Source organism: Pseudopodoces humilis, chromosome 5 (genome assembly GCF_049639895.1).
Source record: "Pseudopodoces humilis isolate 2021_Gansu_Grassland_sample_001 chromosome 5, ASM4963989v1, whole genome shotgun sequence".
NCBI lineage: Eukaryota > Metazoa > Chordata > Aves > Passeriformes > Paridae > Pseudopodoces > Pseudopodoces humilis.
The window spans coordinates 39,310,526-39,336,586 of record NC_142204.1 but is presented as its reverse complement, the minus strand read 5'-3'; the positions used below and the strand labels follow the sequence as shown (position 1 = coordinate 39,336,586).

General features: G+C 38.6%; 1 protein-coding gene across 6 annotated transcripts; it reads right to left on the bottom strand.

Moving 5' to 3' along the window:
* Nucleotides 1–61: 61 nt before the first annotated feature.
* SAXO6 (stabilizer of axonemal microtubules 6) lies at nucleotides 62–21,245 on the bottom strand. Of its 6 annotated transcripts, none has more exons than XM_088055733.1 (15): nucleotides 21,069–21,243; nucleotides 20,123–20,228; nucleotides 18,595–18,947; nucleotides 18,058–18,174; nucleotides 16,032–16,172; nucleotides 14,449–14,582; nucleotides 12,222–12,321; nucleotides 9,127–9,165; nucleotides 8,594–8,769; nucleotides 7,926–8,207; nucleotides 6,022–6,167; nucleotides 5,806–5,897; nucleotides 4,641–4,881; nucleotides 3,545–3,613; nucleotides 62–1,358 (listed from the first exon to the last, which is right to left on the bottom strand). In XM_088055733.1, the coding sequence occupies exons 1-15, from the start codon at nucleotides 21,222–21,224 to the stop codon at nucleotides 1,252–1,254; spliced, it is 2,259 nt and encodes a 752-aa protein (XP_087911859.1). In that variant the 5' UTR covers nucleotides 21,225–21,243; the 3' UTR covers nucleotides 62–1,251. The 6 variants fall into 6 exon arrangements, with proteins under 6 accessions (XP_087911859.1, XP_014104594.2, XP_087911862.1 ...); XM_014249119.2 differs by lacking the exon at nucleotides 21,069–21,243 and adding an exon at nucleotides 20,673–20,741; XM_088055735.1 differs by lacking the exon at nucleotides 62–1,358 and adding an exon at nucleotides 1,403–1,692 and having other exon boundaries at nucleotides 21,069–21,244.
* Nucleotides 21,246–26,061: the final 4,816 nt, after the last annotated feature.

Genomic DNA, 26,061 nt, shown 5'->3' with positions numbered 1-26,061 from the left:
AGAACTAAACAGATTAGTGACAATGTAATAGGCTCTGACAAATTATCCAGCATAACTCAAATACAAGCAAAGCAAACAACCGTTTTTATTTTCAGTAATATGCATACATAATTACATACAAAATCAAAATGCAATCAAGTGTGCACAAATTTCAAATTGTTCCTGTATAAAATTTTTCAAATTAAGTAGTATTAAAACCTGAAACCACACACAAAGAACTAAGCTGCTTGCTAGCCACCTATTTCCTCTACTTAATCTTAACTTGTCTGCATCACTTGGAAAGATAAAATGAGCTGTCTGATAAATCACAAACACTTTTCACTGTGACAGTCATAATGCTATCTGTCCCCCCAAAACAGGAAACTAAGATAAGAGCTAATTAAAAGATCAAAATCAAGGAAAAAACATTCTTCAGAGTTTCCTTAAAGAGATCACTAATCCTAAATACCTGAGTTTGAAGTGGAGCTGGGGAACACCACTGGCTAAGGTGGCTGAATTGGCTTTTTCTAGAGAAGCTGAAATTAACACTAAACATGGGTCTTAGTCTACAAGACAAGCATTCATATCAGTATAGCTGACAAACAGCAGTACTGTACACTCTGACCTCTGACAGTCATCCTGGCCAAAAATCGGTGGAAAATGAACAAACCATAATGCTTCGCTTTTCTTAATTCTAGAGTTAATGACACTCTATGTTAGTGTCATAAAGAAATTAGAATTTTTTGGTAAAAGGCTAAAAGCAGTAGAAGTAACTGTGTTACAGTGCTGTGTTATGTTGACAATTCATACAGTAATATAAACACATATACCACAGCTGCCCTTAAGGTAACTTGATAAAATAAAGCAACTGAGGTATTTGGTGAAGGACAGTGTTGCCCCTGAATACTGTTCCAGGTCATACTGCAGGACTGCAGCAGAATACCTTGAAAAGTCACACATAGATTCCATAAAAAAATAATTATCTCAGTGTCAAAAGGTGCCACTGTAAAAAAAAGTAAAGCCTCACAAGACTGTTGTAACATAGTGAATTAAGACCTAACTCTCAGATATAAAGAACATTAATTTTCAACATCATAAGTTTAAATATTTAATTTTCAACTGGAATGGCAAGTCCTAAAACTTGGGCCATATCAATGGTAAGTGAAAGGATGCTGTGTGAAACCTACAATCACAATTTTTTAAAATGTACATTACAAGCTATACAAAATACAGCAATTTAAAGAATAGTTTCTGTACAACAGGAAGGAGAGGCTATGCCTTGCCCCAGAAATCCTTCCTCTTCTGAGCTCGTTCCAGTATCTGAGATGCAAGAGAACTCGATGCTGCCGAGCGAGCAGAAATCTGAGACAACCTGTCATCTGTGGAGAAAGCAAGAAGGGAAGAAGTAAATAGGAGGATTAAACATACATATTCAAACACAGTTGACATTTTTTGAATATTTTTTTATGCCCTCTTTCACAATGGATGCACCATAATACACTTCAATTTGATTACTTGGCAACTGACATGCTAGAGAAGAACTTCACAAGGAAGCCTCTAGTTTGTTAGGTAAGTTTACAAGAGTTACGTGCCCATCTCTTGAGAAACTCCAAAACGAGACCCCTGTGTTTACCTGGGAATTGCCCGATTCTCAAAGTCATCTTGGTCTTTACTCTCCTGTGTCAGAAGACCTCAGGAATTGTTCCTCTGCCACTGAAATTTATATAGACTAGACTTTGGTAATGACATATTCTTGGAAGTAACCCACTGCTTCAAGCAAAGCAGACAACCTTAGAATAATATGACTAAAATATCAGAACCCATGTTGCCAAAAAAGGCCTTTCTGTGCCAAATCCAGCTAGTGTGCCAAAAGCTGCTAAAGGAACGTGTCTTCTGAAGAAAACAGAAGTTTACCACAAAGATAAGAAGAAGCAGGCTTTAGAAATATACTTTTGAAGGGCCTTCCTTTTGAATACAGGGTCCATTTCACACACAGTGAAACGCCTAAAACTAATCAGTCTTGATGCAGATTGCCTAATAAAGCATATTATATTTCTTTGACAGGATTATTAAAATGTTGCTACAGGTCAAGATGCTCTCTATGAAAAAGGACCATAATTACACCCATTCTCCTGCAATAGTTTAGAAAGAAGTGTATCACTAGCTTCCAGACCCCTCACCAACCAAAAGAAAAAGAACAAGAAAAAATTCCTCAACTCAATCCAAATAGCACCAGTATTCTGTCAGTGCTTGAATTAACTTTTCAGTAGAGTTTCTAAATTCTTAAAATACAGTGATCCTAATAGCCTGTAAAAGGATCACACACTATGTGTGTAACAACTATATTCCCATGTATGAGAAAACTGTGAACTGCACTTCTGCAAACTGACATGTCATTGGAATAACTCCCAGGTTTGTACCTGAACAAATATGGGCATGCAAAATATCTGTGAGCTGGCACATTTTACCTGTTTCTGCAAGTTCATACATTACCATTCAGCTCACAGGGAAAAAATAAAACAGAAACAGCAGCTACAGCATTTAATCTGTGTGCAGCAATCTGTGTGCAGCAAGCTGCAGAGTACTACAGGATTTTTGCATGTTTTATGCAGTTGCACAGAAGCTTAGCTGAGCCATCTGCACCACCTATATATTTTTCAGCCAACTGTAATGAATAAAACAGAGAATCAGCCTGAACCTTGGTTAAAACCCAAGGAGCAAAGAAGCCCCAAGGGGTACAGAAACAAGCTTTTGGTTGTTCTGGGGTATAACTATAAATAAACTGCAATCAGATATAAACCTGCTCTGCCCATACCCTGAGCTGAACCAAACACAGTTGATTGCAACCAGCACAGCACCACACCAGACCTCAGACACCACACTAAGAAAAAGTGTATGGCAGATACAGTGCCTTTGGCTGACTCATGCTACTGAAAGAGTTTATTTGTGTCTGCCCACAAAAAGGCCAAGATGCAGCTGTGCAATGGCTGTTCTGATAGATTAACTTTAAAATAAACATTAAAAAAACAAGGCCAAAACAGCAATCAGAATAGCAGCATGCCATAAGCACCCTAACACACTTTATAACTAACATACCAATTTTATGTTGCACACCTGAGGCTCAAGTCTCACATGCAAAACCTTTATCTTAAAGTTTGTGGTACCTTTAAAGTTGCAACCAAAGTTACTCCAGCTGCAATTTGGGATGTGTTGCAGTTTCCTTTAGTTGCTATCAACACAAAAATTAAAAATGTGTGGGCAGGAAACTATTTTAGGTATGGAACTAAGCAAGCTACAGTAACCATATCAAGAGCCACAGTGGTCTATTAATTTTCAGCCACATTTATTGGTTTATTCATATTACCCTATACCTTCATATTCATACTTCAGATTGCTAGGTTGAACATGTTCAAATAATTTTGATGAAAATATGCTGTTATTACTCAGGCAAACACATAAACCAGTATTACTTACTGCATTCAGAAACATACCACATTCATGCAAAAGTTAAAATTTATTTCGGTTACATACATGATATATAATAGTACTTTGGGACAAGAAATACCTTCATCATTACGGTTTCTCTCCCGAAGGGGCAAATGGAAAGTTTTTACTTTTGGATTGCCAAGATTCCCTATGACAAAAAGTCAAAAGGCGCAGTTTTGAATCATTTCAAAACAGACTAAAGATAATATATCATTTTAGAACATTTAAAAATCTTGTAACATTATTTTCAAAACAAGAGTATTATAAATTGTACTAGCCTCCTTTACCCTAATATGAGGTAAAATAACCTTGCCCCACTGTATTCTTCTCAAGACGTTCTTTGGTACAAGTCACTTAATGAACTGCACTCAAGGTGCAGAACTATAAACTAGCACCAATTCTAATCTTTCTGAGGAAATTCTCTGAATTTCACCTTCCCACTTAACCTGACAACTGCTTGTTCTGTTCTAGAATGGAAATACTACTTTTTGCTAGCCTCTATAATCAAAGGACCAAGAATTGTGGGACCTTAAGCGGCTATGAAAACTTTCTGGAATGGAGACTAAGGGGACAAGAAGTCTTTTCTCTACATCCCCAGTACCCTTAAACATTGTTAAAAACTTTTGAAATGCTTCAGTACAAATCCCTCCTCAGCCAAGAAAAGGTTTTTCTCAATATCCAATAAAGCTTCTAGAGATAGCTTTTTAGTTTCCTTATCCTCAGAAATAATTTTAAGGAGCTTACCTCTCAGAAATCCACAACTCTTTCAAAATAATACTGCATCATAAAGGTCCTACTTCCACACTGCAGTTAGTAATTGCAGCTGGAAAAGTGTCACACCATCCAGTTGCAGTTTAAATATTAAAATTTACAGCTGTTCACACTAAACCAAATTATTCTCATGAGTATTTATTTAAATTAATAAAGCAAAATCAGACAACAAACTGATCACTGTAATACAGTGATATTAGTGGAATCTGAAATGAAGGTGGGTGTTGTGCACATTTCCTAAGCAAGACTAACCAACCATTTAGTTAAAAAGCTTTTGTTTATAAACAGCACATTCTTTGTAGATACTATAAGGCAGCAAGCTCAGCACCTCTTGGCCTGAGCATTGCATAGTAGTCATTCACAGCCTGCATCACTCTAACACAGACTTAAAAAACAAAACCCACCATTATGCTGGAATTCCGGATCCTTAAGAGTCCCTTGAATACGATGAGAGGGACTCCAGCAAGGCACAGAGCAGCTTTTTGCTGACTTTGAGTGCTCTTGGTGGGCTGAAGCAAGAGGAACTTGCTCATCAGCAACCCTGTTAGGAGGCCACTGATCCTGTCTAAGTGGCAGAGGATCCACAGATCCCAGCCCAGCCGGTGCAGAGTTCAAGAGTGAAGTGGCTTCCATTTTCAAATCAGGCTACAACGTAATAGAAAGAAAAAAAAGGAAGGATGAGAAAAAGCACAAAACCAGAACATCTCGTATACAGCCTCCAAGTATAGATCCTCAGACATGCAGCAAATGTTGACTTTACACTATTATACTTCTCATGCAAGTACTCAAAGAAAATGTATTCCAAGATTGTGATTGTAAAGAAAATCTGTTCCTAATAAAATTGTTGAATATGCACTGAAAGTAATCTAATCAGGCCAAACCAAGAGCTATGAGAAACCAAAAACTATGATTTTTTTTAGATTTTACAACATAACCAGCTCCTCATGCAATTGTGTCTGCTTCTATTACAGAACTTACTACAGAGGATGTATGCAGTTAAATGGTAGCTTTCTTTGTAGAATACAGTGCAAGCACAACCTGACAAAAAAACCATCAAAATTTTGAGGATAACTATTCCTAAATGTTTCTATTTTTCTTTTAGTAACTATGCAAGCTGCAAAGTAAAAGCAGCACAAAAGTCAAGAAAAGGAAAAATGAGACTATTATGGAACATTAACCTATCTTTTACATAAGCACCCAACCTATCCCTCTTGAATTTCTGCTAACTCAAGCAATCTGGAGTTGTCCCCTCTGTCAGAGGCTGCAATAATATTAAGGGGAAATCCTACTGACAACCTTTTTATTTTTCTGTAAATGCATCCCATGCATTTAGCCAAAGAAACCAAAGTGAAGCATATCTAATCTCACTCAGTAGCCTTAACTCCTTTGTTTGATGCCCCAAAAAAACTACTTATTCAGACACGCTTCTTTTAGTCACAGATACTGACAATTTTAAGCAAATAACAGCAAATAACAACTCAAGAAAAAGATGGCTTAAATAAATTATTCATTATTACTTAAAAAGCACATTCCTAAAATTCATAATGGTAAGTCTGTTTTCTGGCTCACCTGGAAGGACCTTTTTTCTGTAGAGTTTGTTGCTAAGTTTCGCTTTCTCTGAAGTGAAGAGAATTTAGGGGCAGACACTAGATCAGTACCTCCTATTGTATTGGAAAAGATGAAAAATGCTTTATTACATTAAAAAAATCTAATAAATTAATTCAATTTTGTGGGGTTTTTTCTTTAGTTCTTGAAATACTGCTTTGCATTTAGAAGTGTTTTTACCAACAGCTGGGGTAGTGTGATCACGATGAGTCCTCAGGGTTCCTGCAAGAGCTCTCAGCTTCAGAGCAGGATGCCTGCTGCCTCTCTTTGAGGATACAGAAGAATCTGACACAGCTGCAGAAGTGTTCAATACTAAGGCATTCTCACTGAAAAAAATGAGTAATGATTAAAGGATTAGCTAAGGAAGGACTCAGGAGTCTTGCACTCAAGCTTTCTGTTTCCAATCCATTCCTACAGTGAAGCTTAAGGCGAGACATTTAAGGCCTTAACACCCCAACAGCCTGTAGCTAAAGCATTTGCTTGCCAAGGGGAGCCCTGGATTCCAGCCCTTAAGCCTCAATTTTCTGTATTTTGAACAGTCTCAAGCTACAAATCCTGTCTCCCTCTGTTCTGAAAATCCCTGAGCACATTGGTGCACAATACAGAGGCCCAAAAGGAGGGATGGAAAACTCTGAACCCAGAACAACTTTGAATATGGTTGCTTGCCTTCGAGGTGGGAGTGTGGGTTTGAAATTCTTCAGTCAATGCGGTGGAACTGAAGCCAAATATCCCAAATTTATCTAACTGCTATAGCACCTGGGTTATAAAATATATATAATATGATATAAATATATATCTCATACATTATGTATGTAAATATAATAAACATCAGCACTACCACTTTAGTCTTCTGCCTCAGGTGCATTTCAAAAGGAGGTAGTGCTCCTCACAATGTGTAGAAACCAGATTCTAGCAGCACATGATAGACACATCTTGGCAAAGAATTCCTCATTTCTAGCTCTCAAGAAGGGGTAAATGTAAGCATTAATCTGCTCTGAGTGGCTGAAAACCCCACTGCAAGATGACAGTCTAGTTCATAGACGTCTTTGATTGACACTGTCAATTTTCTATCTATATCTACACAATTAAATAGAAACTTAGAAAGGTTTCTAGATGATGGCTTTGAAAGCCTGCATTTAATATCTTTTGGAGTCTAACATCTAAATTTATCTTTTCTGCCTGGTTTGAACACACAGTATTATCCCAAATGGATATAATTAAAATATTAATAAATTAAATTTAAATTAATTTAAAATGACAGCAAATTACAGTTTCTTACCATTCATTAGTGCTGCAACACCAAAGATAAAATGCAATGAGGAATATAAAATGTGTAGCTGGCATGGTTACAAGGCTCAAAGCTATTCAGAATTAAATGTCTATCAAACTAAAATATTGTTCTACAAAAAAAGGTATGGAAAACTTGCACAGTAAAAAGCCAGAGACTTCTGAAATGAGATACAATCAGGATCTCTCAAATATCAAATACAGCACTATGCACATATTGAGCTGATCTCCCACTATTTGTATATACCCCTCCATATATTTCCCACCTGTGCTTAGTAACATAAGCACCAGTGATTACTGGGTATTAGTTATTTTTTTCTCCTAAGTCCTTTACCTTTGTCCGTGAAATTTTTTTAAGAAAAACAGCTGCGTAAGTACATTATTAGCATTTATCCTGTCCTACCAAATTTTACGCCATCAACTTGAAGCAAATCGTGAGTTTTAATTTTCACTAAACTTGGCTGCTGTGTAATGAACTGTCTGTTCTAAGAGGCCCATACTGCCTATTTCATAGTTTTGGAGGAAAACATTAGAATCATTCACGAGTCTACAAACTTCTGTCTTGCAAGTTAGAAATGCAGCATTTTCAATGACAGGTCCATTTCCATCAACCAGCCCAGTGTCTTAAACCTTCTCATTCCTTATCATACTGTTCAAAACAGAAGTGCTACCACAACCAATTTACACTCTCTTACATACAAAAACTATTTAACCTACAAATTTCTGACCTGTTAAAGAGGAAATACACACACACATATACATATATACATACACACCAAAAAAATGTTCAGTTTTACCCTTCAGTTTTATTATCCTCTTTAGCATCCTTATTGTTTTCTTCTAATTGCTGGACCATGACTGCAGCCTGTTCATCTGGTTTTTCTTCCTCTTTCTCTTCTGTTGATTGTTGATTTCCCCTTTCTTCAGTACCTTCTTGTTCATCCCAAACTAAACGTCTTTTGACTGGAATGGTTAAAGCATCTGACATGTCTTTCCTTGTGCCGTCCTGATGTGACTGTTCTCTGGAGTCAGGTTGCTGTAGTACTTCAGGGCTTGATGCAGCCTCTTTTTCAGAAACACTGGGTAAGAAAGAAGAAAGTAAGAATTTTGTATCACTGATTTGCAAAATATACATGTGTCTATACAGAACACATTCATCCAGTTCAGTGCTTTGTAAGAAGTACAGCTCAGACATTAAGAAGTAGTACATTTGACGTGATGAATGGTTAAATTGCCACTAGTTTCATCTGATGCTAAAGGACATCCCATTTTCAAACTAGATTTTATACTCTTTCTATATTACCATTTCCAAAAATACAGTGTAAATTAGGGCTTTATTTTCAATTTAAACAGCAAATTAGATTATGAGAAGTTCTCAGAAAACAACTATTTCCATACAAGCCTATATTCAGCATTTTGCTTAGTTTCAAAGCTGCAGATTAAAAGGCAGGAATGAGGACCTTACCTGGCAAGATCTAGTGCTCTGATGTTGTTGCTGATTCCTTCTTCTGAACTGGAAGTTGAGGACACATCCCAAAGACTGTTATTATCAGACAGGATCTGATTGAAATGGTATCGGGAGAAATGTGTTCCCTCCACTCGTTGCCTGTAAGCCTTTGCTCTTTCTCGAAGCTCTCTCACCTACACATCAAGGTTTCATAAGTTGCACAGCTGTTTAAACTTCACTATTAGGCTACTATAAATATTTGCATTAGCTACTGGCAGCTAGAAGAGAAAGGCAAGTTACTCATAATACAGGACCAGCCACAGCACAAACATTGCATGCCACAGTAAATGTAAGAAGAGGAAAGCAAAAATATTCAGTAAGCATATATTCAGTAAGCATGTTTGAGCCATGAAGCCAAAGCAAAATTGCCAATTATTCATTCCATGAGCACAAAAATTTCTGCAGTAACTATGAATAAGTTTAGTGCTAGATTCTAGTTTTTCCATCAGCGCTCAGACACAGTGCTCCAAACACTGAAAGATGCAACCAACCTCCAGATACCACATGGAATTTAGGGTGTTTTGAGATGCCTAAAGAGAAGAATACAGAGTTATTTTTAAATTTCTTATTTTTCCTCTCAGCACTCAAGAGTAATATTGTTATTATCACCTTTGTAACACTACTTCAGTCTAAGTAAGAAATTAAATACTAAAAACCTGTCAAAATAGCTCTATGCTGCCTCCCTATGATAAAATAAAAAGCTCTCTAACAAGTACAGTCAGCACTGGCACTCCACCAGTTTTTTTGCCAAGCTTAAGGATTTTTTTTTTGATTTCTAAACATCAACACTCAAAAATGCATTCCCCACTCATTAATGATAAATTCAAATCACCAGATCTATTTGTATGTGTAAGACTGAGTTTGTATGCTGCAAACACTGCAACTGTCTCTAGCTACAAAAATATTAGTGAAAAGTTAAGATTAATACAAGAACTCTGGGTGTTACTGTATGCAAGACATAGTATCAAAATTATTCCTTCTAGGCTATCAGTAACTGCAAGAATGAGATACAAAACTGCTCAGGTGTCAGTTTTACTCCAAAACAATAAAAGTGGTAACCTCCCCTCTTCAAACATTATACACCATCATTTTTACAGTTAAGACCACTTAAACACTTGTTATCTTGTGTCCTTCACCCAAACACAATTAAAGTGCAGGGAGAAAAAGCAAAACCAATAAGTTTATGCTTAAATTATTAAAAAGAACTTTGTGATATCATGTGAATTCTGACTTACTAAAAAATGGCCAGCAGGAAATAAGTATTTTGTCAAAGAGCAGGAAAGTAATACTGACATTTCCTCTACCACATTTTCAATGCTTTTCTTTTTTATTCTTCCCTCATGATAGATTTCACATCATTCCTCCTGCAAGGAACAGAGTTAGTGGGCTAAACTCAGCTAATCCCACTAAAAGTAACTGGATGCAGCAGATGGGTATCCAGCTTACATCCCACAATTTGACCCACTAAACTTCCAAAGAATAGCCCATTAAAAATATATGGTTGTAATTTTCAAAGAAAAATTTTAAGTTTGATGTGCAAGTGATTTACTGGATTACTCACTTTAACTAGAAAAATAAAAAATTAATTATGATAGCCAGAACAGAAGGAATGTAAATCCAGACCAACAGGGTACTGCAGGGGGAGGAAGAATACTAAGTCTCCAGTGAATTGTGAAGAAATACAAAGGACAACCATCTCCGAAGCAGCAGGCAGCATTAACTCAGCAGGACACAGGCCCTAGAGAGTCCTACTGTGATTATGAATTGCCCACATTAATTTTTCAAAAGCATAATTGGAAAAGGTTTTTTTTTTGTTCAACTGCTGAAAAGCACCCTTAACAATAAATGGCAGAGAAGCAGCCTACAAGTAATCACTACGGCTAAGGTGACACCAGGATTCCATTATAGCATTTGCCTGTTTGGACTCAGAAATTCTGAAAGCCTGTTTCGAACAGAAAGTCACCCATGTGCCAAGTAACTTCTTTCTAGTTTCCTGCAATTCCCTCTTCTGCAAGAAAATCTCTGTGGAAAAGTCTGATGCACTCAAAATGTATCTTGACAGTGTGGGAAATCCTTGATTTTTCACATACTCTAATGAAATGCCACATGTAAAGTTGAACATTCATCTTCCACTTGCAGTCTCTTCATTCTTTCCCACAACTATACTGCAGTGACTCCTCCCAGCTGACTGCCACAAACACACTGTATCCCAAGGCCCACCCTTTAGTCAATTGCTCTTGAAGCTGAGCACTGCTCCTCATTAGTTTAAATGCTTCATGATGCAACATCAATAAACTGAAGTATTATATGCCAGAAAAATGACATAATATTCTACAGAAACATTCAGTATACCACTTAGGCTGCATGCAATAGTTCACAACATTTTGCAACCTTTTCAGTCCTCTAACATCCTCTTGAGGCTGTTTACACTGAATGGATTATCTCATGCATGTGTACATGAACGCTAATTATGAATCACCTGACACTGTAATATACTTTAAACATTGAGATCTACTTCTCTTGCATATTTTGTATGTATTCTATAATTATTTCTTTTTGCTTAAAGGAAAATTACTTGCTAGATTAAAGCTAGCATGAAAACACAGAACTGAAAACTACCACACTACTGCAATTCTCAGAGAACCTTATTTTCAAAGAGAACCTACATTCTCAAAGCCCAGCACCCTAGAACCCTTTCCTCCAGTTCCACCTCCCACATCACCATGGACCAAACTGATGAGGAAACTCACATTTCCAAGTATTTACCACAAAGGCAGCAGCACAGTGTCTCAAAGGTTCCCTCAATCAGCTAGGAGAAGACTATGTCAATTCACCAGAATCAAGAGTTGCAGAGCTAGCTCTAGCAGTCTCTTTGCACACTATTAATGGTTTAGATTTCCCTGACTAATTCAGGAATCATGCTTAATAATGCTAAAAAATGCTGTGGGGTATTGAAGCCATTCAGCATTTTCATAGTTCTGTCAACTGACTTCGTATACAGTACAGTATGGATTGCAGTTTCTGAATAAATGACAAGAAAATACACTGACTGAAATTTGCAAGAAAAATTTTCAGTTTTACATTGCATATGACAGAATTCAGCTGACTGCTTTTAATGGATTCATGCATGGTAAGCTAACAAACTGAGCCTGACTATCAAGCCAACTTAGGCTGATACATATGCTGTCCTTTTCACTGCTATTCCCTTGGAATCTCCTACCATTCAGCTCTGTATTTTGAACACTTCTGCTTGTTACAACTGGGCTGATCATCCAGAATATCATTAACTATCACAAGAGATTCTGTTCTGAATGATCCTGATTGTACGGGAAGCAAAACTTCTCCCACACTTTGAAGGTGACATTAATATTTTTTTTTTTTAGTCTCATCACCTCATTTTTTTTCTCTCTGTATTATACTGACTTGTTAGAATCTAATTGTCTTTGTATACTCACCTTTGGGAATTTGAGTCATTAGCATTACAATCTCAAAGCTGTATCTTATAAATACCGCAATTCTAAGTTTTTGCACCTAAAAGTCAAAATACAAAACATACTTGGGCTTCAGATTTTCTAAGCATACTCACCTCATTGTGAGCTTTACTCTTAATACGAGACCAAACTCCATCTTTGTAGAAATACTGGGCTGGAGACAAAAATTTTGAGCTATATTCAGTGTTCATCTTCCTAAGAAATCAAGAATGAGGAGAGAAAAAAAAAGTTTGATACCCAGAATACTCTTTAAGAGCACTTTTAAAGTTACTCAACCAGCATAAATCTACTTGCACCTAAATGCCAGTGAGACACAAAAAAACACATGCACAAACAACTCAAACCAAGACAACTAGGACAGCTGTGAAAAATACTCATTCACAGTTGGTGGTCCTTCAAGTAGTTACTCCTGTTGTTTTTTCCTAGCAACACTTCCACCAGAAGCTTTTGCCCTGACAGCCAATAAGCAGAGCATAATACACAAATCAGCCTCAATTACTTCAATGCAAAGTGTGAGACCTTGATTTAAGTCACTGATGAAGGTACAATTAAGTAAAAATGCCTGGTTTGGCATTAATGTGTCTGAGACATTTCCTTCTATGAACTCCACTTTAAAGCGCTCTGCATATGGGTGGGGTGAGCTGCTGGGGCTAGAAACATCTGACTGCCAGAACACTGGTCATTATAATTCATCTATGTCCTAGAAACTTTGATCTTCAGCAGGCCTCAGTACTTGAAAAGATGGGTTCATTTTTCCCTTCTGCCACACACATACAAACACAGAAAAATTAAGATTGTGGAACCTATAGCAGGCAGTAAACAGTACTTTGAGTCCTTAAGCACCAAACTGTGGATGTATCAGCTTAAATCTAAAGATATTTTTGGATTTAATCATGCTTCAGAACATTAGCAACTTAATTTTAATATATTCAGCACAGGGTGGAAAAGCCCTATTTTTCAATCCTTCTTCAGAAATAGGTCATAAAAGCCTGAAGTCAGAGAATAAAATGAACATTGTGAAAAGAAAAATATGAAGGTCAAAAAACCCTTTTTAATCAAAATTTCTCTCAATATGTCCCTTTCTTTAAAACTGAAAGAAATCCTTCACTTCTGGTTGCAAAACCAATGGATTAGCACAAAAAACACAACACTGCTGTGCCTTAATCCTAGTAATTCTGCTGCAAAAGCAAGCCATGCATTGTAACACAGCTTGCATACAAGTATCAATCCTGTCTGCATATTGAGAACTTGCACATTTTGACAGCTATTTGTCCAGTGATTTTTTAAGAGTATTTTGTCTTGTGCTACTACACTGAAGGCATAAGAGGCAGAAATTTGCGCTTAGATGAAAAGATCCCCAGCAAATGATCAAGAATTTTGCATATTACTCACTACAAAATTGACTATAATCTGCTGCAAAGAGTAAGAAAACCAAATAGCTAAAGGTTTTAGCTATACTATATCCATTCACTTTTCCATAAACCAATTTTACTTCATAGAATTTTGGGTGATCATTTTGTAATCAACTCCAAATATCCAACAGCATTCAGACAGGTAAGTCTCTTCTCCCATCTTCAATCTAATGCCTTAACACTGCCACAAAGAATGAAAGCAATTGCTGGGGCATGTGTTAAGCACAAATACAGTAGAGATGGATTATCTATGCATTTTAAAGCCTACTTCTTGGCTTTTATTGCTCTTGACATATCTCAGATGTGTATGAAATGGAAATAAGAGTTCAATTCTTGCAATGTAGGCATGCGGCAGAAAGAAGAAGGTACTCTGATAGCACTCAATAACATACAATTTCACTTCATTTCCATACTTGCCAGATTACTCTAAACAGGACAGATTTCTTTTCTTTACCTCATGTGTTTACTTTTGTCACTCAGGTACAAAAGGCCTTACAGACCAGAATAAGCAGGCATCAAGTACAACCACCAATATTTTAAGGTGTGGAGTGGGCACAGTAGGTAAAGAAGTTTGAAAAGTGACTACAACTTCCAAAGCACCTGTTGAAGTTAAGCAGCACCACTGTGCTGATTTTACTTCATTCATGTTGTATTCATTAATACTGCTATTATTGCATCACAAGGTTCAACTGGAGTGGTCACAAAGCTCCCACTTCCACTTCCCAGAGAAGAGGATGGAAATTGACATCAGGTTTAGATGAACCCACAAGCAGCTCAGTCTCAGTGCTACAAGGGGCATTTGCCCCTGCAACTGCAGCAGGGTGTGGTTAAAGGTCCATAGTCCATCATTCTAAATACTGGGCTGCTGTACACCTACTCACTAGTCTAGGTTTTCCTATTTTATACATACCCACGACTTGTATGTAAAGTGAGGGGCTTTGGACTGATATGTTGCTTATTATTTTGTTTAGGATGTTTCTGTTCTGATTTCCCTTGTTTTGCTGCATCTTCTGCTGGTTTTTGAAACGGTTCTTCCCTCTTACTCTAAGGCAAAGATAATTTTAAAAATACCATATTAGCTAACAGTCTGAAAACCCTCATACTTCTTTTGACATCAAGCACTTGCAAATATTTAATTTTAGTGTTTGCTGTTTTGAATATTTAATACAAACAAGAATACCACATTCTTTTATTAACACAAAAATAAACTAGCAAAATGCCAAAGTTAAGATTGAGTGCAACATTCAACTAGCTAGATGATTCATTTTGACCACTTTACAGAATTAATTCAACATGAAACACAGAAATAAAATATTATCTACACATTCTAACCTGAGTGTAGAAGGCAAATTTTAAAATATTTATTTTGTTTTATAAATGTTTAGATTGATTTGTTTGGGTTTTACGCTAAAGATTCTCTTTCATGATTATTTCATTCTTTCTGAAATCCAGTGTATGACTTCTGATTTTGACAGAGATCTTCACAGATACTGCTCGAATTCAATTTAAACAAAAAATAAAAAAAGTCCACCAAAATCCCCCCAAACTTTTTCAAGATATTCATACAAGACAAGGTCCAGATAAATGTTTCCTGAAAGCCTCAGGCCTTTCAAGCTTTCTTCATATCTACTCAAAGAGGCAAAAGGGCACATAAAATTTCTTATTCCCAGATGGGATTTAAAGAACTGGGCAGGTCTGAGTTTTAAACGGTAAAACCTCCAAGCTAACAATCCCCTCAGAAGTACCAATGGGTTAAGCCAAGGCACTGCATGTTAAGTACACCTTTTGCTCAGCAGTGGTGCTAACGAACACCTTGTTTCACAACGCCCTTTCTGTTCTATCAGCAACAGAGATGGGTAGTGAGGAGACTCAGATTAACTGGGAGCATCACACAGCTGGTACAAGCCAGGCCAGAAGATTCCTAAAAAACCAGAATGACAGATTTTTGGAACAGGTCCTAAGGGAGCTGACTCAGAAAGGCAAAAAAGGAAGATGTATGCCCAGTGGAAGCAAAGTCAGGTGACATGGAAAGAATACAGAGATACTGCTTGCCACTGTGGGAAGAATATTCACTATCTCTGATTTATGACTTTCAAAGAGTTCCAGACCTCCCATCTAGCCCTACTGCACACCAAGACCCAACACTGGTACCAATCAGAGGATAAATCAGAGATTTATATTGCAGAAACTATCCTAATTACTAAAAACAAAGTGTCAATTGGGAACAACAACAAAAAAAATCACTGCAAAACTCAGAAACTTAAAACTTTAAGCTGAAAAAAATGCTGTACAGAGGACCCACTACAGAATACCCCAAGAGCAGAGCTGCACAGAATTATTTTCAGTCTTTCACAGCAAAACCACTACTGAGTCCGGTGTCACTAGCAACACAAAATAAATTCAACCTAAATCTACCCCCATACAGAATAGATCAAATCTGCAGAGGTACTGCTAAAGCTTTTCTTTCTGGGAAGTATTTACTTGTTAACACACCAGAAATTCTTTCTCTTCTGAACCACCTCTCTCTTGTGGACTCTTAACAGGAGACCCTTTCGAATTTCTCTCATATGCAGTTTCAGAAGTAATGGCAGGAGGTTTAACCGGAGGTATGGATTTCTTTGTGTTGCAAATCAGCTGCGTGGGAGGAAGAAAACAAAACAAAGAAAAACAGTGTGATTTGTTCACCTTAAGGCTAAATTTTCAAAATCTGTTAACTTATTCACATAAATACACTCATACAAGAGCAGAGGGACAGTCACCTGTACAAATACAGCATGTGTAGACTAATGGACTTGTAGGAGAAATTCAAGAGAAATTTAAATACATTTAAAAGTGACCAAGTCAGACAGAGTTAAGCCTGTGATCAAACATTGTTGCTACTGAAGTTTACTATCAGAGGTTTTATTTATTTGTTCACCTTCAGAGCTGTATGTAGGATCACAGTTTTTTTAAAGGCATGTCATAAAACTTCCATGTGTGTCCTCAGTACATGTCCTGTCCATAAGTAACAGAAAACTGCCCTGAGTTTTAGACCTGGATGCTTAGAGCTTGGACAAATTAAAATCCACTCCTTTTCAACTAATTAGTATTATAATCAAGGTAGTATTATAGTATTATAAATCAAGGTAGAGAATTCACCTAATATGTGGTCATGTATTATCTCCTCATAAAGCTCAAAATTTCAAGACAGTACCATATGTGAGAAGCATGCATTTTCCATAGATTTGCTACGAGAATTTAGGTCTGACTTATAACCTAACTTGGACAACTTTGATGTTTTCACAGAATCTCTTCGAGGGAAAGGGACTGTCAGTATTGAGGTATATTGTCAGTCATATCATATATGTGAAGATCATATTCACAGTCATATCATATTCAGTGAAGAATAATAATTTGTTAATATGTATAATTTTTATCATTAAATTTTCCGTAAGCTACTTATCCATGGATGTATAGTGCCTATAGACTTACTCTCACTCTTTCTTCTTCTGTGTAAGCTGTGAAAGAAAGTTTTTTTTCTGAAAAAAGCACAATGCTCAAAAGCATTCATAATGAAATTATCAAATTGATTGCACAAAATCAAATGGAATTCTCGTTGACTTTTTCCATAAGGCGACTTTCTGAAAACTGCCTCTTCCTCAAAAGGTCCTTTGAGGTCCTTCTCTATACTACTGGCATGTATTTCAATTCATTTTCATTGGGTAAGGGGCTGTTGGGAAACATATCATGCAGTAAATCCACCTGCTTGGTACTCCAACAGAGAAAGACAGGATAGTGACTATCTTAATTATCAACATTGATTGCCTCTGAAAGATGCTACTGACCAAATCCACCACCTGAGGATAAAAAGAGCACACCATCTCTAGAAACCCCACTAATGTATACGCTTCTAGTGAAGAAAGAGAAGACAAATGCAGGAGTGCCAGTTTTACAATGTAGAATGACCAAAAGACTGAGTCTCCTAGGTCCTGATCCCAATAAGAGTTAATTGAAAATATAAAGCAGTCTCACACTCAGTTACTCTTTATGATCTCACCAAAAAAAGCAGCATTGCCAACCCTACAAAGCCCAAAAGCTCATGAGATATATTAAAACATCACAAGAATATCTTAAAATCAGAAAACTCTACTTTGAAATATAAGCTGTTCTCATGAAAGAATAAAACATTAGAGAGACACACCTTAGGGCTTAGAAGTGTATGTGCACAGAGGTGGAGACTAAGAAACTGGGGCAACACAGATAAATTAATGCAAACAGAAGAACAGGACCCTGTTAGAAAGAACAATATACAAGGCCTAAGGAGAACAAATACTTAGGCCTGACCACAATAAAGAATCACATGGAACCAAATCCAATTTTGATACAATTTTGTATAGTGACAGAGAAAAATAAATGTAACAACATTAAAGTTTGTAGTTCCCCCACCTAAAGAGCACAAAAAGGAAATCTTTTTGAAAGAAAAACTTTGCTGATACATAAAAGAAAGTACTCATTTGCTTTTTGGATTCTATAATGTTACCTGTTCAGCTGCAAGTATTGGTGACTTTTCATGAGGACTCTTCCAGACAAACTGGCTTTGATATTCAGAATTCCTGGGGATATTTATGTCTGCTTTTCTCTGAAGTGCTCTGTGAAACTGACAATGAAATAAAAAAACAAACAAACAATGATTGTTTCCTTTCCTACAGTATTTTGCAACTTCTTTCAACACATGCTTCCAAAACAATGGTTTGGGTTTTGATTTCAAGAACAAAATGGATGTAAAGTACATCTTCTCATTATAGCAAATTGCCCCTAAAATCTATATATATTGGCTAAATCCTTGTTTAATTGAAATCAGCAGTGGTGACACATTCTGAAGATGCAAATGAAGAGCAAATTCTATTAAGTAGCACCAAAATCTCATCTCAAACATACTGGTCTCCCAACAAAGAAACTACAAGAGTATCAACAGACAAAAACAAGGAAAGAGTTTGACATGACAGTCTGAGCATGTGTGTGAAATTACTGTCAGTAATTTTTAGACTGGTCAATTAAAAAAACCCTATTCCCTTACCCCATTACCCATTTTTTCTGATTCCTTTTTTGGAGATGAAAATGCTTCATTTTGATTTGGTGGAGCTTCTGAGGGTGATTTCTTCATGTTGTTCTCTGCAAGGGCAAGAGCTATTTCACTACCAGAATCTACCACATGTGACTGAACTTTTGGGGGGAGTCTGAGTCCTTCTGGTGTTTCAAGCTTTTCCTGATTCACATTATTGTTGTTGTGGTCAGTGTGCAACTCGGTAGCTTCCGTTTCCAACACGTCATTCAAATCGCAATCTGCTGTCCATTCAAGGGACTTCGAAATCTGTGGATTATGGTAAGGTACCCTTCTCTTGGAAATGAATTTTGGTTCTCTTGTGATTCCTGAGAAAAAGCCATATTAGATTTAACAGAAACATTCACTAAACACATAATATCACTCTATAACGAGAATAAACTGGAAGTTTATCATATCACTGATTACTAGAAAGCTTGGAGCAGGGACAGACTATGAATTATGGGCATAGCTGTGAAATTATCATATCACTGATTACATGTTAACATGCTTAGACGTTTAAGTGTTTCAGAATTCGTGACACAGCCCTCAATATGAGGTACCCATACACAGACCCATGTGCTAGGGAAAGCAAGGTTAAAGAAAGATGTATTTTGCAGTAATGGAAGAAAGCAGTAATATATCTAAATCATAACCTTTAGCAAGATTCAATTATTTATTTAAATGTCTAGCACTTTGACTAAAAAAAAACCTATTGCCAGTAGTCAGTTCTTAATTGCAAGGCCATAATTTAGAACACTTATTATTGTACGAATGAATGCATTGTACTCCAATTACACAAACTGCATAGAGCAGTTGCAGTGAACTGCACAAATGTTTTTTTCCTCTGCTTTGTGTCACTACAGTAATTATTATTTTTTACTACTCCTTTTCAAAGCACTGCAGGTGTCATCACTCTTCAGCTTACTACTCTTCCTCAGTTCCCTACAGGCCTTTCAATCCAACCACTATTTCCTTTTCCTCCTGCTTTCTATCCCCACATTTCCCTGCCATGATAATGCCTACAATTCTTAAATCCTACCCTGCAGTATGGCAAGGTTTTCACTGTAGGGTCTGACCCTCTCTTTTAGTTAGCTGTACCTATTAAGTTCATAACAACTTAATCTCTTCTTTAAAATGGAATTCTATTTACTATTTCCATACATCACAGATAACCCAATCCCACCCTCAACACACCCTATATGGGTTAGCACTGCACCTGTGTTTCATGTCTTAGCTTACGCTGCATGTCAGAAACTACTTTTTTTCCCAAGGTTTATATAAATATCCCTAATTGAAAAAGAAAGTTTCAATGCAGCCATAAAGAATATGGAGTTCAAAAAGACATATGACATGGTAAATGATGACCAAGACTATACTTTTAATTTAATTACAAAGTGCACAAACTGTAAACAGCGACAGTTCACTGTGGCCACGCACTCATCACAGCGAAACTTTCCGGACCTAGGCTGCAACCAAGGGGGCAGCTTCCAAGGGCACTTACCAAACTGATCCGACCGAAGTCCTGCCCACAAGGATTTCTGCGGCTGGGACGGGCTACAAAACTCTGGGCTTCTCCATTTGAAGTTTCTCTTGTATTCACTCAGTCCCTACAGCAAACAGAGAGGAGTCTTGTCAAGCCACCGGTGCAAATCCTGCTTCACTGCTTCTGCCGGTATCAAATCTCCCAAACAGGGAAAACAACAACACGCTGCTGCAGGATGAGCTAAGCTGGCAGGCTGCTCTGCATCTTCCTAAACCTACCCCCGTCGGAGAACAAAAAGTACTGCTGAGAAAACGCGGAAGCGTTAATATAAAATTTTTAAAAACCAAAAACATGTGTCTTATGTTTTCAAGTGAATGGCTTCAGGAACAAACACAGCCTGGACTCGCCGTCACACGCACGACAGAGCTCGTTCTGTCTTTACTGCCCGGTGCCGTAGCGCAGGGGCCTTCCCTTTCCCGCTACCCCAGGACCGGCCGCAGCCCCGCTCCTGCCGCCCCTGGGCCCGGGGCCGTGCCCGGCCCGCCGAGCCCGCTCCCGTTCGGCTCACCCTGAACCGCACGGGCATGGTGGGGTCGCGGCCACCGCACCGCCGGGGCCCGGAGCCCGCCGCCGGCCCGGCCCGGTCCGCCTCCACTCAGCTCGCCGAGCGCCTGCGCGGCCGCCCCGGGCGGGCGGGGAGGGCCCGGCCGTGCCGCTTCCCCCGGGCCCGGTGCCGCGGCGGGCTGGTGTCGGCCCGGTGTCCGCACTGAAAGGCTGATCCCCGGTAACGGTGCTGTGCGGCCATCTGGGGAGGCACAACGGGGAGGCACCCGGTGCTAATGCATCGCAAGGCCCGAGGGAACTTGGGCGCCTTGGTTACAAAAAAAAATCACGTGTCCATGCATGCAGCTTTATGTTGCTACAAAAATAGCCTTTCGAGAAAGGAAAAAAACACATTTCCTACCCTTCTGGAGCCTCTGCGATGGCGTGCCGGCTGCCGGTTCGCCTTCGCCACCTCACCCGACCTCGCCACCCGGTCAGGAGATCCTAATCCACCTTCTTGTTCAGATCTTCCCTCGGGGGTCGCTTTTCTCACTGCCTTCCCCCTGCTAATCTCCATCCTGGCCGGTTTGGACTGTATCACATTAAAAAGAATGGAGAGGGTGGTAAAAACCAAAACGTGCACAGATGGACGTACCGCCCAAGAAGAGCCCGGGCTCTCTGTTTACGCTCCCCGTTGCCCGTGGCTGCCGACCCTCCCCGTGTTCCCTCCCCAAAAGCCTGCGCTGGGGAAAGCTGTGTCTCCTCTGCCTCGGCAAAGCGCCCTGCCAGGCACGGCAGGAGTGTCAGTGCCAGACACTCGCTCTAGCAGAGTTTAGGTCCGCTGGGACCCCGTGTAACTGGTGAGCAACAATTTTTTTTGTCGATGTGAGAGCATCAATCTGTAATGAAACGTTTGCGAGCAAAGTAAAATGTTCTGCGATGTGAACAGCAGCGGGGGGAGCAGAAGAAAGGTGCTGTACTGATAGTGTTTTCAAGTTTCATACATCTTTATTCGTGAATTTCGAGATCAGGACAATAATGTTGCTATTATTTACTTGCCGATTACACTTGAAACTGCTAGGTCCACCATATAAAGTTGTTTGTTTTGTTATTACAGTGATTTATTTTGTAATGTTCAATCGGGTCTAGTTCAGTACATTTTCGAAAGTAATGTGCGAACTCGCTACAGAATGTGAAAAGCCAGCTGGCAAAAATACAATGTTCAAAATACATATATTCCAGGTTTGCCAGGAATCTTTCCTCTTTGATATGTATGGAAACCAGGCCAGACATAATTTCCATATGTTTTTAGGGAGTTTTTCAATTGTCAAACTACAAGTGCTTTTATAGATGGTTTGGGGCTGGCTGAATTTGGAGATGGATTTGATTCTTTATTGCAGAAACATAGTAGGACACCACACCATCCTGACATGCAGACTTTTATATTTCTTCGTGTCTCTTTTTATTTTTTTTAAGATAAAACACAATAAATTATCCTGAAACAACAGAATTCACATTCCTCTTTATGCACCGATTTAAGTTGAATTTTAGATCTCCTTGTAGCTATGAGATAGGAATAGCTTGTGTGGGGGAAGCACTTTAATAAATATGTCAAACATTGAGCTACTAGTGTCTTTACCTCATGCTTTTTATTACTGCTGATGTATACCAGCCACTTCAGGTTCAATGCATACACATTACTAAACATGATGTAAGAATGCTAAAATGCTTAGGCCAGTAACAGTGTTTCCATATGAGAGTTGAATAAATAAACTAATAAATGAATAATGAAAGCATAAACATGGATCTGTGGTGATCAAAATGTTGCACTGCATTCACAAACCCACAGTCTGGAAAAGTAGGAAAGGATTGTTTCCAGTTTTCTGGAACATAAACTTGCAGCGAGTGATGTAAGTGTGTATCTGTCAGTAACTGGTCTGTATAATTTACTGGATCCTAATGTTTAAAGAAGTAAGCATTTAGAGCTTGTGTTGTTAAATTAGACATCTAAGTAATTCCAAGTTCAAGTCACTTCACATTTCTGTAACACTTGAGAGGTTGACGATCCTCCTCCTTTATTTCCTGTAAAGCAAATGTAAGTATTTTAATTTGCCTTGCTGATTCTTACTCCAGATCTAGATTATCTTACTGCTGTTCTTCAAATTAATCAAAAGATTCAGTTTCTTTTGATAAACCATGTACAAAAATTATTTTGATTTTTTTATGTGTATAATTTCAAATGAGTAATTTGTGACCCATATTTTTTTCTCTTCACAGTTTGTTTTCCCATTAGAATCACCACATCTTGCTATGCATCCAGACCTAATCTTTGACCTTTTCTGTCTCTTGACACCCATACTCCTTGAACTTCAGCCTATGAGCAGCTAATTATTACATCTAATGAAACAGGGACCTTCCCGTGACCTGTTTCTATAGCTGCTTGTAAATTTGGATCCCACAGGCAACCCTCCCTTAGGGAGCTGGTAAGCTTAAGTCTCTTTCTTTTGTTTTAACACTGATGGTGTCTCTTGCCAAAACTCAGAGCTTGATGTATCAGCAGCCCTTCCTCCAGCCAAAGAAGGCTAGACACAGCTTGCTGTGAAGCCTGACAACTCCACTCCATGTGTCAGCCTAAAGGGAATCAAACAAGAGCTATGAAACGTGTTCCCTACCTCCAGAGTCTGTAGCCTCTGGCACTCACTGGTACAGGAGTAAAGGAGGGGTGGTAGCACAGCTGGCCTGGCTCAGGTCCCACAGTTTTACTCTTAAGAGCAAATGTTTCTTGTGAAAACTTGTCCCAGCTTATTTTACAACCCATTTAGAAACTGCAGTGTTAAAACTACTTTAATTTTAGAAGTCATTTCAATCCCTTTTTCAAGTGACAGAGCTGATCCAGCAGTTTTTAAAGGACAGTGTTTTGTTGCTTACAGGAGTCTGGGTTTGAAGATACCCTGGCTTCACATCCCTGAGCTTGGCAAAAGCATTAACTCTCATCATCTTAAAGTATTCTGTCTCTCTGGTGCAATTTCATTCTGAATAGCAAAAATGCTTATATAGTTCTTCTTTATAGCTGTAAAAGAGGCCATAAACATGAAATATGAATAGACAGATCCAACTCTCAACCTACCATCTACTTATTTGTGTATTGTACATTCTCAGGGCAAAGCACTGTCAAAAGTGATAGCTGCCTTTGAGAACTTAATCTTTAACCCCAGACAGGGCCAGACACGTAGAGCAGGGCTTTCGACAACCAAGGGCTGACAACCTCCATGGCAACCCAGGGTGATCTTGGATCTTTAAAATGTCTTAGATCAGACCATTTTGGAAATCAGCTTCCTTAGCTCAAGATTCTTCCCTCTTTAAAGTGAGAATAAGGAGATCTTTAACCATGGTTTGGTATCTGCTAATCATGAGGGTTGGTTTTTTTTTGTTTATAAAAGCACAAGGTAGTTTTTAAAAAGTGTAGAATTCCAGTTCAAAAGAAGAACAGAGTATCTCAAATGTGTGTAGATGATGAAAAACCAACCATGGCCAACTTCATTTTTTACATTAGAAGAAAAAGGAAGGCAGGAGAGCATGTGTCATTTTGATCTAATGGTTGCATGAAGAGCACAGAGAAGCCACAGCTGCTCATCCTTCAGCAAAGGAGCTTCCACCCATTTTGTAGGTATAAACAACAGTGATCTCTGCTTCTGTAGGGAGCACAGAGCATTACTTTGTGATATGTGTGCAGCTCTATGCACTCAGTCATTACCAGTCAACGTGACTGTTCATATTGTAGAAGTAATTTCCTTTCTGCTTTTAAAGGTGCGTAAGATTTGTGTGCTGCGGTAGCAAAATTGTGCAATGCTGGCATAAATAATCTGTTCTGACAAACCCTCAGGGAGTAACTCCTGTAGACAGGATGTGTGAGTATTATCCCAGGATGATCTGATGCATTGGTAACTGCGTTGTAACAATGGAAGCATGAGATGTACCACGCCTTTGGTGGGCAGGCTCAGCTGGGTTGGCAAGGTAATGCAGCTCAGCTTCAAAAGGGAAGGCAAAGAAGCTAATAGTCACTGTAGAGGACCATCTGTTAGACAGACAGAATTCCCCATGTTGTATTAAGAAAACTTTTCATAAAGTTCGTCCTGAACTTTAAGTGAAATTTTTGTTATTTTTCATTTCTTACTTTGCTCTGCATGCCATTTGTAACAATATTCTGTTATCACACTATTGGTGCTATATACATACATCAGTAAGAAATCACACTTCCATGATGCTGACTCATAGCCATTTAGAAAGGAAGACTCATTAAGGGAGTGCAAATTAGCTACAGTGTCCAAAAGAGAGTGTTCTTTATGTTTGGAATCAAGATGTGATCAGCTATCCTTCTTCCCTGCTACTCCTGGCAGTATCCTTCAGGAGCTGGACAGACAGAAGTCTATTTCAACAGCCCTGTAGAACAGAATGAAAATCTTGTTGTCCTGGCCTTTGTCTGCCCTAGGCATACACACATCAGCTGGTGTACACATTTCTTACCTGTATTTAGGTACTGGAATAAATCTGTTTGTACCTGGTTCTGACACATAGTTGTGGCTGTTCACAATGACAAGATCTTCTGAACATTCTGCATGAGCCTTTGATTACTGCAGATCAGCTTTACAGTTGGAATTATGTTAGGCAATACACAAGAATATTTTGGGGCACTGAATACTGCATCAAAACGCTGCAGCCTTATGGCGCAAATTGCTGCAGGCACGTGATTTGAATGTGCTAAAAAGGTGTTTCAGTTTTTATTGGTTTTGGGTATATTCTGTCCATACCACACCAGTTCCCTCCATCAACATAAAGCCAGTATAAATAACAAACTCTGTACTCTGGATAATTCACCAGAAATGCCATCATGTGCTCCTGCCTGGTAGGTGATGTAGTGCCACACAAATCAAATCTTAGTGATCTTGTCAGCATGTCCTTACTAAAGCTGAAGTTCCTTATTTGTCTGAGCTTCATTTCTGTCTGACATACATATGAGCACAAAGAAATCTAGTATTTACCACCACAGCTGTTTTCTACCTCCTTCCCCATCTGCAGCCCCCCAGGGACACCATTCTAATAATGTCTTGTGTAAATAGCAGTTGGCAAAAATCCCAAAGTCCCTTATACAGCAGATATGACATCACTGTGACACACATATCTTGAGTTTCTTCAAAAAATGTACCAGGTAGTGTTCACCAGAGTAACTGAGAAAGCTGAGGATGTTCCCGGAGGGCCTTACTCATCTTTGGCTGAAGACAGCATCAGTCTTTGTGTTGGCTGCAGGGGACACAGGTGTGGAGTTACAGGCTGAGCCTGGCCCTACCCTGGTGGTCCCAGGGAGAGGCACAGTGGTCCATGTTGCTCTCTGGCACTTGTTAATGAGATTTGCTGAA

Bases quoted from the DNA above. Each gene is read 5' to 3' on its own strand.
- SAXO6 (XM_088055733.1), bottom strand. From the start codon at position 21,224: ATGGAGATTAGCAGGGGGAAGGCAGTGAGAAAAGCGACCCCCGAGGGA. The intron at 16,173-18,057 runs GTAACATTATAG...CCTCCCACGCAG, and splicing joins CAATACTTGCAGCTGAACAG to CTGATTTGCAACACAAAGAA. The intron at 5,898-6,021 runs GTAAAAACACTT...CCAATACAATAG, and splicing joins TCACACTACCCCAGCTGTTG to GAGGTACTGATCTAGTGTCT.